Genomic DNA, 13,772 nt, shown 5'->3' with positions numbered 1-13,772 from the left:
CAATGTAAAGATTTTGTTATGTGTTACGTAATTAAGGGTTTTTAGGGGCCAAAAGTCCAAAATTTCGATCACCCATATCTCGGAAAGGAAAAATATTTTGTAATGCAATACAGAAGAAAAGTTGTTCAAATTAATGTTCTTTATAATATGCAACCTCCAAAATTTCGTTAAACGGCCCCTAAAAGGAGATAAGGGATCGGCCCCTAAAACCTTTTTTCTCATATATTTCCAGAACGGTATCTGTTTTCTAAACACTTGTTGAACAAAATTTGTTAAGAATTGAATGACCTTTCATTTAATACCAAGAAAAAGGGGCTGGCCCCTCAAATAAGGGGACCAAAGGGCTCCAAAGTCTTTAATCTGTAGCCCTTTACTGAGAGATATATAGTGAAAGGTTATAGAAGCAAATATGTTTATCTCACAGTTATGTATCCAAGCAATGTAATGATTTTATCATGTGTTACGGAATTAAGGGTTTTTAGGGGCCAAAAGTCGAAAATTCGATCACCCATATCTCAGAAAGAAAAAATACTTTGAAATGCAATACGAAAAAAAAGTTGTTCAAAATGATGTTCTTAACAATATGCAACCTTCAAATTTTCGTTAAACGGCCCCTATAAGGAGATAAGGGATCGGCCCCAAAAACCTTCTTTCTCATATATCTCCAGAACAGTAACGAATTTTTAAACAGTTGTTGACAAAATGTTTTCAGAACTAAATGTCATTTTATTCGATTTTAAGAAAAAGGGGCTGGCCTTTTAAATTAGGGGATCAAAGGGCTCTTAAAAAATTTATCAAAAGCCTTGTAATGGGAGCCATCTTGTGAAAGGTTATTAAAGCTAGATTAGGTATAATACGTTTATATATCCTAACAATATAATGATTTGCTCTTGCGTTACCCAATTAGGGTTTTTAGATGTAAACAAGTTTAATCTTTTCAATCTTAATTGGAATAAACGCAAGTATTTTAAAAAGCAAAGTAATAGAACTTATAAAAAGCGATACATTAAAGCATTAGTACTTCACTCCTTTTTCCATATCATGTATTGTTGTTGAAAATCAAAGACGATGATGTCATATTTTCTTCTAAAAATCGGACGGAAGACCTCCTCGTTGCTCGCAACGAGATCGTGTCTATTTATTCTTTTTTTTCTTTTTCTGACTTTTTTGGAGCGCTATTTCTCAAAAACTATACAACTGATATGCACAAAATTTTCAGGACTGATAAAGCATGATCGGTCCTACATATTATTAAATTTTCAAATGATGACGTCACTTCCTGTTTCAGATATTGACGATTGTGTAAATTTTTAAGGGTCATTTTGTCCACGTATCTCCTCCAAAACTAATCAAGATAGAAGCTTGAAATTTTCAGGGATTGTAGATGAATGTATGTAGATGTACCCCCATGTTTCTAATTATGAAAATTGCTCAAGGCCTCGAAGCTCGCCTGAACCTGAAAATTAGAACTAAATTTGTTCACGAAATGTTCGCACATTTTCTGTAATATCTTTTGATGTATAAATATTTTGTTAACACATGTAATGTAAAAGTTGTTTATTTGGCAAGACCTTTAATTTGATATCAAGAAAAAGGGGCTGGCCCCTCAAATTAGGGGCCAAGATGGCTCTAAAATCTTCTTACAATAACTCTTTACTGAACAATATTTTGTTATTAATTATAGAAGCAAAAATGTTTACTGTACAGCTGTTTATCTATTCAGTACATTACCTTAGTCATATGTTACGTAATTAGGGGTTTCAAGGGGCCAGAAGTTGAAAAATTTGATCATTAAAATCAGAAAAAGGAGAAATATTTTGAATAGCACTGTAGAACAAAAGTTGTTTAAAATAATGTTCTCAACAAAATGATACCAAAAATGTTGTTGTTAGTGGCCCTGATAAGGGGTTAAATGGTCAGCCCCTAAAACACAGTTGTTTAGATATCTCGATAACGTTTTATAATTTGTGAACACTTGTAGAACAAAATATGTTTAAATTAGCGAGACCTTTTATTTGATATCAAGAAAAAGGGACTGACCCCTCAAATTAGGGGCCAGAAGGGCTATTAAGTCTTTTTATTATAACTCTTTCTCACCAATAATTTGATATTAGTCATAAAGCAACAAAGAAGCTTTTATTATGCTTAATTTTAAACAGAAATCCGTTTTAAAATCGGACGATGCATTACAATAATATTGGGATTTAAAAATTGAGTTTTCCGTAACTTTTGATTCCACGTTCTTGGTTAAGAAAATAGCGTTATGTTCAAAGTAGAATTAACTCGTACCAAAAATAATTGTTAAGTCGTACTTGAATACATTCGGATTTTTTTGTTAAGTCGTTCTTGAAATCAGAAGGGTTTTTGCTAATTCGTACTTAAAATCATTCGGATTTTGTTAAGTCGTACCAGGAATATTTCGATTTTTTTTAATCTTTTTATTATCGTCACTCTTGTTATTGGTTTCAGAGCTCTGCTTCTTACAGGAACTTCCAGCTTTACTTCCGACATTAACGGAAGGCCCACTCGTTGCTTTGCAACGAGCTTTGCTCTAGTTAAAGTTATAATTATAAATAAAATACAGATATATGATTTTATTAGTGCTGCAACAATCACTTGAGGGATTGAAAAAGAAGATGGCAAAGGATGTCATGATAATTTATATTAGAATACTATTTATAACTGGTATGAGTAATAATTACCATGATGATACCTTAATCATTAAATTATTTGAATGAAAATTTTCGCACTAAATGAATACATGTATATGTGGCATTATGATCTTTCTTACAATATAATAAAATTTTACCAAAGCAATCACTTATGCAAACAAGAGGCCTGAAGGCCTCATGGCTCACCTCATCAACTGTAGCCAAAACTCAGATGAAATCAGAACACTGTATCTTGACAAGTTAGTAAAGTAATTTTTGTTTAGAAAAGATCTTTAAAATTTTCTGCGCATATTCTCATTTTAAACGTCAAATTTTTCTTTCTTTGAGAAGAACATTTTGATTTTTTTCTTTTTATTTCTATGTAAAAATTCACCCCCTCTGATTGTGGGCTCACCCTACTCCTAGGAATCATAATTTGAACAAACTTGAGTCTACGCTACCCAAGGATGCTTCCACACAAGTTTAAGCTTTTTTGGCCAAATGATTTTTGAGAAGATTTTTAAAAGAATGCCAACAATTTTTTAATAATTATAAATAAGGGTCGTGCTCTGAATGTGACGTATAGTGATCTGTTTGTCTGTACATTCATCCATCCAAACATCTGTCCATCTAATGAAGGTCATATCAAATTACTTTAAAAACAATTCTAAGCATTTACACCCTTCTTTAAGCTCCGTCTTGCTCTTACTTTTCATAAACAGAACTTTTTATGTAAAAAGTGTGCAGTGACCTTGAACCAATTTAAAGGTCAAATGTTAAGATCATAGTAGATGTTTAGTCCTTTATCACTTCCCCCTGAAAGAGGGTGTTACCCTTATTCTAACAAATTTGAACCCCCTTAAACTTCTGGATGATTTGTGCTAAGTTTGATTAGAATTAGCTGAGTGGTTCTGGAGAAAAAGCTAAAATGTGGAAAGTTTTCAGATGGACGGACAGACAGAGACGGATGGCCTCCAAAAAGCTTTTAGCTCAGATGAGCTAGAAACATAAGTTTGATAAAATATGCTCTCCTTTTTTCATCAAAATTTGATAATCGTTACATAATGAAATGAGATACAAAGACATAAACTGTCTATTATACATAGAATTGAAAGAAATTGTTTATCATGTTTCCATGGTAACGATTGTTTATATATCTTACCTAGTAATTTGTAAACCAATATTACAAACACCCTCAATGTATTACATATTTGAATATTCACATTTTTTCTCTCAAAAGGAAATAATTTACCCATATTTATGAACCGTAGTACGGGTTTTATGAAGTTTGAAAGTTGTAAAATGTACACTTTTGTTTCCATGGAAACAACAATTTTGAGGTTACTTCCCCATCATGTTTTGATTGTTTCTGATAACAGAAGACCCAGTCAATTCAGGATTGGTGTCGGTTTGCATCAACCAGTCCGCAAGAATTTACAGGGCATCACCAAAAATGCCTCATTTCTAGGTTTTTTACAAAGTTGTTAACCAAGTACTTTTAAGCCCCTGGTACAATAAAGAAAAATAAATAATTTAATTTGATTAATGTATTATTCAATAGTTAAGATGTGATGCTTTGAGAGTTTGATGAAGATTTATCACAAACTAATCTAATTGAAATAAATATTTACGCTGAAAAAGTGTGTTCTTCAGTAAAAATCAAGACCATTTTTTGCTAAGAATGATGGGTATGTGTATCCATGGTAACGGAGTTGCCTAGCAACCAACTTTTGGTGTTTTTATGATAGGTATATGATAATATGCATCATATGAAAATTTGAGGAAAATCGGTGACTATGCCTGCCGAACCACCTATACAAGTGTTAAAATGCTTACAGAGAATGGCTCTTAAATCATCAAAAGAATGTAATCTCGACCCATTCTCTTTTTTCTTTCATAGCAAATTAAAAAAAGCTAGTATCAGAATTTGAAAATTTCTCTCTCTCTCTCTCTCTCTCTCTCTCTCTATCTCTCTCTCTCTCCTTATTTGCTAGATTTAATGATGATATCATATATCATGTTTGCATTTGAATTGAACAATTTTTTAATATCTTTACAATAATTTAAAAAAAACTGGCTTATTAATTTGTTTGTTTCTTTTACAAATAGCCAATCGCCTTACTTTTGTTACACCGGGCACCAGTGAATCCTATAGTACAGTCACATCTGGCGGTTTTATCGCCAGTCGAAGTGCAGGTGGCACCGTGGAAACAGTAGCTGGGACACGAGGCAGCATCCACTTGGATATCTAAATAAGTCCCTGCAAATAGTACACAATTTGTCGGCGCGATACAGTTAAGTCTGACACAGCCTTTTAAGAAGAAAATCGTATTACTGAGCAATGATTACATGAATTCAGTATTTTTTTTTAAAAATATTTTTATTTCTAAGCCAACACATGTTTAATATATGTAGCCAGTGACAGAGCCGGCGCATACGAAATCCCATTTATATGTAAGAGGGTTCGATTGTCTTGGCCATTTTTAGACCGCATTGATCTCTTTTATAAGAAGAGCTTCTTATAAATTATAGCGAAATACCGAAATTTAAGAGGTAAGACACATGGATTTTTTCTTTACCACATTAAAGTTTAAACCAAAAAAAATCATATCTAAAAATCTGATGAAGATCTGATAATAAATTAAAAATGTGTTAAAACGAATTTAAATTGTTATGATAAATTCAGTATGTTATATCAAATATATTGAAATCGTTTTCACAGATTCACTTGGATTTTAATTTTAATTATTTTTTTTTGGTTTTAATAAAATAACTTAACATGTTATTTTTGTCTATTTTTAATGGAATTGTGATTAAGGTTTGCAGTATAGCTAAACAAAGATATTCAATGGATGCCTCACCCCGTAAATAATATAAATTGCAAATAATTCTTATTTCTAACAATAAATTAAAATGTTAATATTATAATATCCATGTAATTTGTTAATCCAAGCATCAACCAATGTTAGCAGACTTTCAGAAAACTAAGATACCTTTTTTAATCTGTGAAAAAAAGTAAACAGAGTGACACAATACCATAAATCGTTTTATAAAATTTTGATTTTACAAATTCAAGAATCAAAATTCATCAAAATAATTTAATTTGTTAAAACAAACAAATATTTTACATGTTAATGCCATCAGCATTACATGGTCAAATATTTATCTTAAGTGAACTTCACCAGTTCTATCTATGTAATCTATCCAATTATATAATCAATTTTATGTACTTGACACAGTGTTATTTAAACTCTCAATAATGGTTAACTGCAATTATTGCCAAACAATTTACATAATTCCGTGGCACAATTTCTCAAAACACAAAGAAACTGTGTTTCTTTTGAACTATTACAACACACGTCTTTGTTTTCATGCCATCTATTTCGTTGTAGTAATCGACTTATCGATTTTTCGGAATATAGGTCGGTTAATTAAATGTAAGTATAAGGACACTTAATAGAGTCCAAGACAGCTACTAATATAAAAAAGTAAATATTCTTTGAAGCTAGTGGAGGCAACATATATTTATTTATAGAGTATTCGTGTAGACAACACGTGTTTCAACTTGACCTCAGAGATAATGTATGTCATTGTATATTGGTATTTGAATACTAACAGCATGCATGTACTTGGTGTGCATGTTCAAATCAATAATTTGTAAAGAATTAATTAACACTGTGCCAGATAATTATGCCAGTGCCAAGGTGGCAATTATGCACCCACTTAAAATGCAGTTTCGTATAAATCCATATATACCAAACAATAGACCATTGTCTAGAGAGCAATAACAACTTTTTTTAAGAATGTGTTTCATCTGAGCTCCTGGAGCCCGTTTCACAAAGACTTTTCCTAGGATGTTTCTGAAGATATAACTTAAGATGTGTCAAGTTATAATTTGATTTAATTAGAAGTTCCTAAGATTTGTCAAAGCTTTCTCACAAAACTCTCTTAATTAGCGTATCACAGTTGAACAAGTCTTATCTTAAGATAAATTGTATGCAACTTTCATATCATGTTGTTAAGTTTAAATTAATACCGATCATGTAAATTGTTCTCAATATGGAACGAAATTTCAACTTAATAAGTGAATGTAAAAACTCATTCCTTTATTCACATAGAATCATCTCAGAAAAAAGTAAAAAGTTTTAATAGAGTGTAACTAGTGTAGTGACTATGCGAATATACTGTAAAAGTGGTTATTTACGTTGGTGGTTAAGTACGCGTTTTCTATTTTCAAACTATACGCTTGGGTATTAAATGCGTGGATGCGTGATTTCAACTCTGAAATTTTTAATTTTTTTTTAACCTTACGCGCTGGGGTGCTTTCCGGTATTTTAAGCTTACTGCGTATATTCGCCATGCATAAATAACCAATTTTACAGTATTCAGGTATCAATTATATTTATCATAAATTAAAAAGGATATATCCTAATTTTACGATTTTACTATATTATACTGTATATTCCAATTGGAATACAATAATTACTTGCAGTGACAAGTAGGATTTACAATTGAGAAATTTGGATCTTTTAAACTAAGTTTAATGTAACGCGTGTTTTCTCGTAGTGGTTGATATAAAAATGTTTTTTTTATTAAAAAAAAAAAGCACCGCAAAGAATCTAGGAGACAAAAAGTTCTGTGTGAAACAGCATTCCCATGGAGGATTTGGATCGGCATTCCTAAGCCACTTCCCGGTCTCTCAAACCACAACCCCTTCCGACAAAAAATCTAAAGATCGATCAACCTCTCCCCCGGGCCGCCCAAGAAAACACCTTAAATTTCTTCCGTAGAAGAAAGGCGTATTTCAGGGACGGATAGGACTAATCATTGAGTCATCCTGTAACTGAGTATTTATTAATTTATTTATTTATTATTTATTAATTAATCAGTATTTATTCCTTTTTTTAATCAAACTAATGTAATATTTTTCTTCAAATTTAATGTGCATGTAATATAACATAAACAGTCGCCATGTTAAGTTTGTTTCTAAGACATCAATTTATCTGTTAAAAGATAACTTATGAATTTCATAAGATAAGACTAAAATAGTGAAACGGAAAAGTAATGAACTATTAAGGAAAAAGTTCTATCCTAAGATATAACTTAGTCCTAAGTATTATATGTGAAACGGGTGTTTTAATGTAATCATAAATTCGGGCATAATTAACTTTTTTTTATATCATTGAAATACTGTAGCTTGACTGAGTAGTAAACAATTTTTTCTTAAAGAAGCATGATTCATTTGAAATCGCTAATCGATTTATCCCCTGAAGTAAACAATTTCAAAAGTCACTCAGAGTTGTCCACAAACATCATGAGTTCGTCTAACCGGCACATATATTATCAATTTCAAGACAGGTCGACACATTGAATACAAAATATCATAATTGTTATTAGATTATTTCCTTTAAGTAAAGGAGCTCTATTGTATTAAAGCTATGTTAATATTTATGTATTATTATCATAATCCTCATCACATTTATGTATCATGTCAAGAAAATTCCATTTAAAAAAAATCTAAATCATAAATATCAATAAGGGTCTGTTAGGTCATAAAATAACATATATAATTCATTGAAGTCAAAAATTAAATCTTCAAGAGATTTGAGGAATATACAAATTTCTTATTTTAAAAAAAGTCTAAAATTGTGACTGTGCTAGTCGGACCTTTGGACAAATTAAAAAAATAAAAGACATTTACTTACACGAAATAAAGGAAACTAGAAAAATCCACTCGACCCTCATCTGAAAGGATAAAAATGCATCATAATAAATAGCTTCAACCCATTTTACGATAATCTTTCTGTAGAAAAAAAACAAGCAAATTTTCTAATAGAATTTTTTTGTTATATGGCATGACATTTTGATTAAATTATAAAAGACCAAAAAATGTTAATTACAAACCTTCATTTAAAAAACATTGTTATAAAGACCTAGGACTTTCCATGCGTCTTTATATCAATATCATTGCTGATAAAATGATGTAATTAATAATGTTTTGATCAAAGGAACGTTCGTAATTCTTTCCTTTACTCATTTCAAATGTCATTTAAAAAAAAGCAGCTTATTCAAGTTTTAGAAAAGCATACTTGATAGATCGCTTTGTACACGGACATAATAAGACACAATTGGAGAATAAAACACTCAATATCTTAATTATCAAACACGATTGCATATCAACTATGCATGGGAATATTTTAATTGGGGAACTTTCTCGATTTCAGCTACAACGGTTATTGTCAATCAATACGAAAAAAATTACAACATTTTTCAACGAGTGGGATCGCAGTTACAGGACAGAAATTAAAACCATTTAGGACTAAAGAAAAGGGTTCTCTTGGTTTATTTTATTTTTTTTTAAAATGGTTGCATCTTAGTAAAGATGGCTCACTATAAATCTAGAGATAGTTTCTAAAACTAACAGAAAATTGCTTATTCATGATCGAAGGCATGGCATAGATTTGTAGGTGGTATACAAGTCAAGTAGACGAAAAAAAAATGAAAATATGGATGAAAAATTATGATGAAAAAAATAATTCTGAATCAGTAAATACAAACAAAAGGTACAAGTTGATTCGAACTAATGATCTGCATTTCAGAAGCACAAGTGGTGAGGGAAACCTCCAAATTGCGATATAATTCCTCTCGAAACAAACAATAAAATCAAGTATAAATTTATAGATTTTTTTCTCCAAAATTTGTTACCTAACAGCTCAATTGATAAGAGCTTCTATCAATCTGTAGGTCATGAGTTGGAATCCCGCTGAGGCTTAGATCTATTATTTTTCCTCTTCAAAAAATTTTAAAACAGTATTTTTTTTATTGTGTTTTAAAATTTTAAACCGGTTAAAATATTTTGATTAGTCTCATGCCACCTTAACCACCGAACTATTGTAATGTTGTGAATTTTATATTTACTGCCACCCCGTAAATTCAAAACTCAACAACATGACACTATGATGATTTTCAAACAAATCGATTGATACAAATGATTAAACCAACCATTTTAATCGCCATCTTGTGACGTAGTGTCTTAAAAATCAAAGATCGAGTCTTGATTTACAAAGGTACAGTTTTAATTGTATAGTATCTTTACGACAGATTAAGATTAGTCTGCACATTATCTACAAGGAATCCCCATTTTGCGAAGTCGTCTTTAATGATAACGAAAGAATCATTTTTGGTTGTTTTTTTTTAAATAAATAATATCATCATGAATAAACTCATTATTGATATGATATATTTGAAATATGTAAGGACAGAAATCAAACGGCATCCATACATTCTGAAAAGGTCATTGTGATTTTTGTTACAAGGGCCCGTTTTTTTTATTCTGGCGATCATTTCACTTGGATGAAATGATATGCAATTTAAAGTGTATACACCGATTTTACTTATAATAACTTGGCCTAGATACAAGTTGAGTTTAAAATAAATTGTTAATGTGTTTTCATTCCCTGGCGTATCATACGAGGGTCAATCAAAAAATACGAAGACTTTTGTCATAGCTATGTTACTCAACGTCATATCATTACTAAATTTTGTAGACATAATTTAGCAATAGTTTCAAACAATTTGCAAGAAAAAAGTTAATAAATTCCTTTATTTCTAAGAATTATTTACAATCTAATCCTGCAAAAATGAGGTCACGGCGCACGGTCAAAATTTGTGTTATGTCAACAATAAACCATATAATGTTGAAAGCAATATCTCTTTAAATTGGGCTAAAAACCAAATAATATTGAAACCTCAAATTAAGTATATTCATGGTATTCTATGTTCCAAATAATGATGGGATATATTGTTTTGTCGAACAAATATTAGTTACTAAAGACGTCACGGCGCAACGGGAGGTACAAACAAAATGGATTTAACCCAGAAAAAAGCCGACACAAGCTGTGAAAATGCTAAATGGTGCAAAAAATAAGTCAACAATTATTTGCAAGTTTGTGTTTCACTGTAATAAATTTTGTGGGGGTGGTGGTAATTGTATTTTGAATATAAAACAGTCCAAAACAGAGTAGAATATCTGTAAATGTTTGGTAAAAAAATAAGTAACGTCAACCGACTTAAGGGTTATCCTTACTGTAAACTAAGAGAAACACGGTTAGAAAATCAAAACTTTGAAGAACTTACATATGATTCTCGAACAAATGTGTGCAAATAAGATGTTATGTGGTTCAGTTCTATTTTAAATTGTGAGGAGAAAGGCACAAGAGACTAGTAAGCGTGATATAAAGCTGGGGTATATCTATAAACTGTGCGTGTTTGATGTTGACGATATGTTTTGAACGTTACCGTGCGCCGTGGTGACAAAACATGTTGTTTTTAAAAAGGGGTAACAAAAATACTGTTTCATCAAATGGACTAAAACTTCGCATATCAATAACATAAGTGTTGGTGCACAGATTATTCTGTTAAGTATGACTTTCATGAAAAATATATGATAGACAGCCACATTGTCTTCGTATTTTTTGATTGACCCTCGTACATCATGTGGGTGACGGAGTTAGGTTCATAAGTTATGATAGCACGTGTGATAAACGTCGTATTCAGAGGGCTTATTTGAATAATAATAAAAATATTTTTGTTAATAATTTTACAAATTATAACGTTTTAGGTTATATTTAGTGATTGCAAATGATAAAAACCGCAAAAAATAATTTGCAGAGAAACGCGGAATGTTTTCTTCTTATGGCGACGGAGTTTGGGTACTCGGGGATAATTTATGTCTGAGTCTTTGAAAAGCTGCGATCGTTTCTTTGGCTGTTTCATTACAAATTCAGATTAGAAAACCAAACCCAAAACGCACATATGCAGCATCTTGGGTCGTGGCTTTTGTGAAGAGCCTAAACCGATTGAAGATTCGAATAAGTGAATTTTACACCTGTTATCTGTCACCTGTCTTTTGTTATTTGTCGTCCGTAAGTCCTCTTGCATGTCTTTTATTTAGTTTTTTTTTTCATTTTTGACTTCTCCAAAAGCACTTGGGCTTAACCAATACTAACTAGAAATCAGAAATATTCTTTGAAGAAGGACATCATAAAAGGCAATATGGTCACAGCTGAGCTGAATATTTTCTAATTTTATTTACCAATTTCTAATGCCTTCAATGCCTAACCCAGGCATGCATTCAAACAAATTCAAACGTCAGTTTTAGAGCTCCAGACATTACAATTTTCGGTATGTAAACAAGACGTTTGCCTTTTTGTGTTTATATATAGATCGTTATATAGAATCTATCAATATTTTCTACAAAAATAATGAAATAAATAAAAGCCGTGAGATTATGTCTTTAAAACACCAAATTAAATAAAGCTTTAAACAAATGGCACGCATTACAAACATTTGACAGGAAAACAAACAATAAATAATGATTCAACCCAACTCGTGACCATGCCCGTTGATTTTTTAAGGACGTTCAATATCATTAGGTGATTAAATACGGTCGGAATGACCAAAACCCAATATATACCTTTGATAAAATTTGAAAAAAGCCCGATGATTGTACTTGATCCCCTCATAAAAGTCAAAGAATGATTTTTGACTTCTTTTTTTTATTTTAATGATTTTCACAACAAACTGTTGATTGAATATTGACCTTTATATTTTTTTTTAAAATTCTGTTTAACTATGCAAATCCCGCTTGGGCCCCACACTACGTTATTTATATTACTGATTAAATGTCTTTATGACTATGTTAGATAGGTTTGTAGTGTTATTACAGACAGACACTGGAAAATATATTCGAATAAAGAGTCAGGCCGCTTGTCAGCGAGAGACAAATAAGAAAAATACAGTTAAATGGGGAATAAAAAAACTATTTATTATAATGATCGTACAGTAGTATACATTAAACTAATATGATAGATTAATGTTTGTTCCAACAACAAATTCGGATTGGGACCTTGATCTAAAAGTCTGTGATTTGTGACAGCGTGTCTTGTTTCCATTCGTCGTTGAAAGCATTATTTTTTGTTTTACTGTTGCCTACATTGTAGAAACTGAGTTGTTAGCATTGTGAAAAAATTAGGGACTTTGAAATTTGTTTTTCAAATTGCGTAATTTTTCAAAGTGCGTTGTAACAGCGCAATGACAGCAAGACGCAATAAGAATGTGCACCGTAATTTGGTGCAAATTAGATCCTACGATAGAAAAAAAATCCAAATTAACTATGGTACATGAATATTTTTTGTACATATACCATGAAGGTCATATAATATGTATAGATATTATAAATCTTAAATTCTTTAGTATTTTCATCAAAGTTTATCATTTGCTTGTTTTTGCTACTTAATTTTTTATTTTTTTTATTTTCAATTGTACGCAGAGGAAAGAAGATGCAAGTTTGAAAATCGCAATAAATAGAATTTTTGACCGGCGTATACCTGTATCGCTGCTTACGGGTATACCCCCCCCCCCCCTCCACCCGCCCGACATAAAACAACTGTTTTTTCGCGCGATGTCGACTGACTTGCATTGCCAGTATGCTGTTTAAATTTGGCGTCAGTCTGTTTATGTCAACATCCCATCTTTCATTACTTTCATTCATTCGATGTTTTCTATTTGTTTTGTTTCGTTCAAAAGGCTAAAGGCATACTAGGACAAATTTACTTAATTGGCGTTTAACTATTTGTAGTATAATACATCAATATGAATTGTAGATTCAAAGACTCAAGTGCGCTGTTCGACTTTTAAACGATATGATTCTTGATTAAATGAACAGTGAACTCGAAATGTAGTAAACTTTTTATTATTAGTGGTATTTGAGTTGCAATTAAGTTGAAGTAGATTTACCAAAATCGAAATGTTTTTAAACGTTTACATGTACAAATGGTACAACCAAGGTTTGTCAAGATTTGCTTAAGCTGACGAAATTAAGGAATCTTGGGGATAAGATAATGTTAAATGTACTTTGGAAACTTGGCTTAACTTTAATTGCTCGTAACAATTGAATTCGGATAGTTGATCCCAATTCGCTTTTAGAAGAAAACGTTGCTACCGTAGGACAACAATGTTTCCTCTATATGGTACCCCCTACGTGTATTTCGATGAATATCTTAAAAATTTAACGTTGACTAATGCTATCGAGCGTAATGCATTACAAAAAACAAAATTATA

The 13,772-nt window shown here is 31.2% G+C and overlaps 1 protein-coding gene across 1 annotated transcript in view; it reads right to left on the bottom strand.

Annotated features, from left to right (window-relative positions):
- LOC105326537 (uncharacterized) overlaps nucleotides 1-13,772 on the bottom strand; it is a 45,102-nt gene that overhangs the window by 25,527 nt on the left and 5,803 nt on the right. The window contains exons 2-3 of the mRNA XM_034482656.2: nucleotides 8,357-8,396; nucleotides 4,774-4,911 (exon numbers count right to left, since the gene is read on the bottom strand). Coding sequence (XP_034338547.2) covers nucleotides 4,774-4,911; nucleotides 8,357-8,396 — 178 coding nt within the window. The remainder of the gene's footprint in view (nucleotides 1-4,773; nucleotides 4,912-8,356; nucleotides 8,397-13,772) is intronic.

This window comes from Magallana gigas, chromosome 3 (genome assembly GCF_963853765.1).
Source record: "Magallana gigas chromosome 3, xbMagGiga1.1, whole genome shotgun sequence".
Taxonomy (NCBI): domain Eukaryota; kingdom Metazoa; phylum Mollusca; class Bivalvia; order Ostreida; family Ostreidae; genus Magallana; species Magallana gigas.
This window is presented reverse-complemented; position numbering and strand designations above follow the sequence as displayed.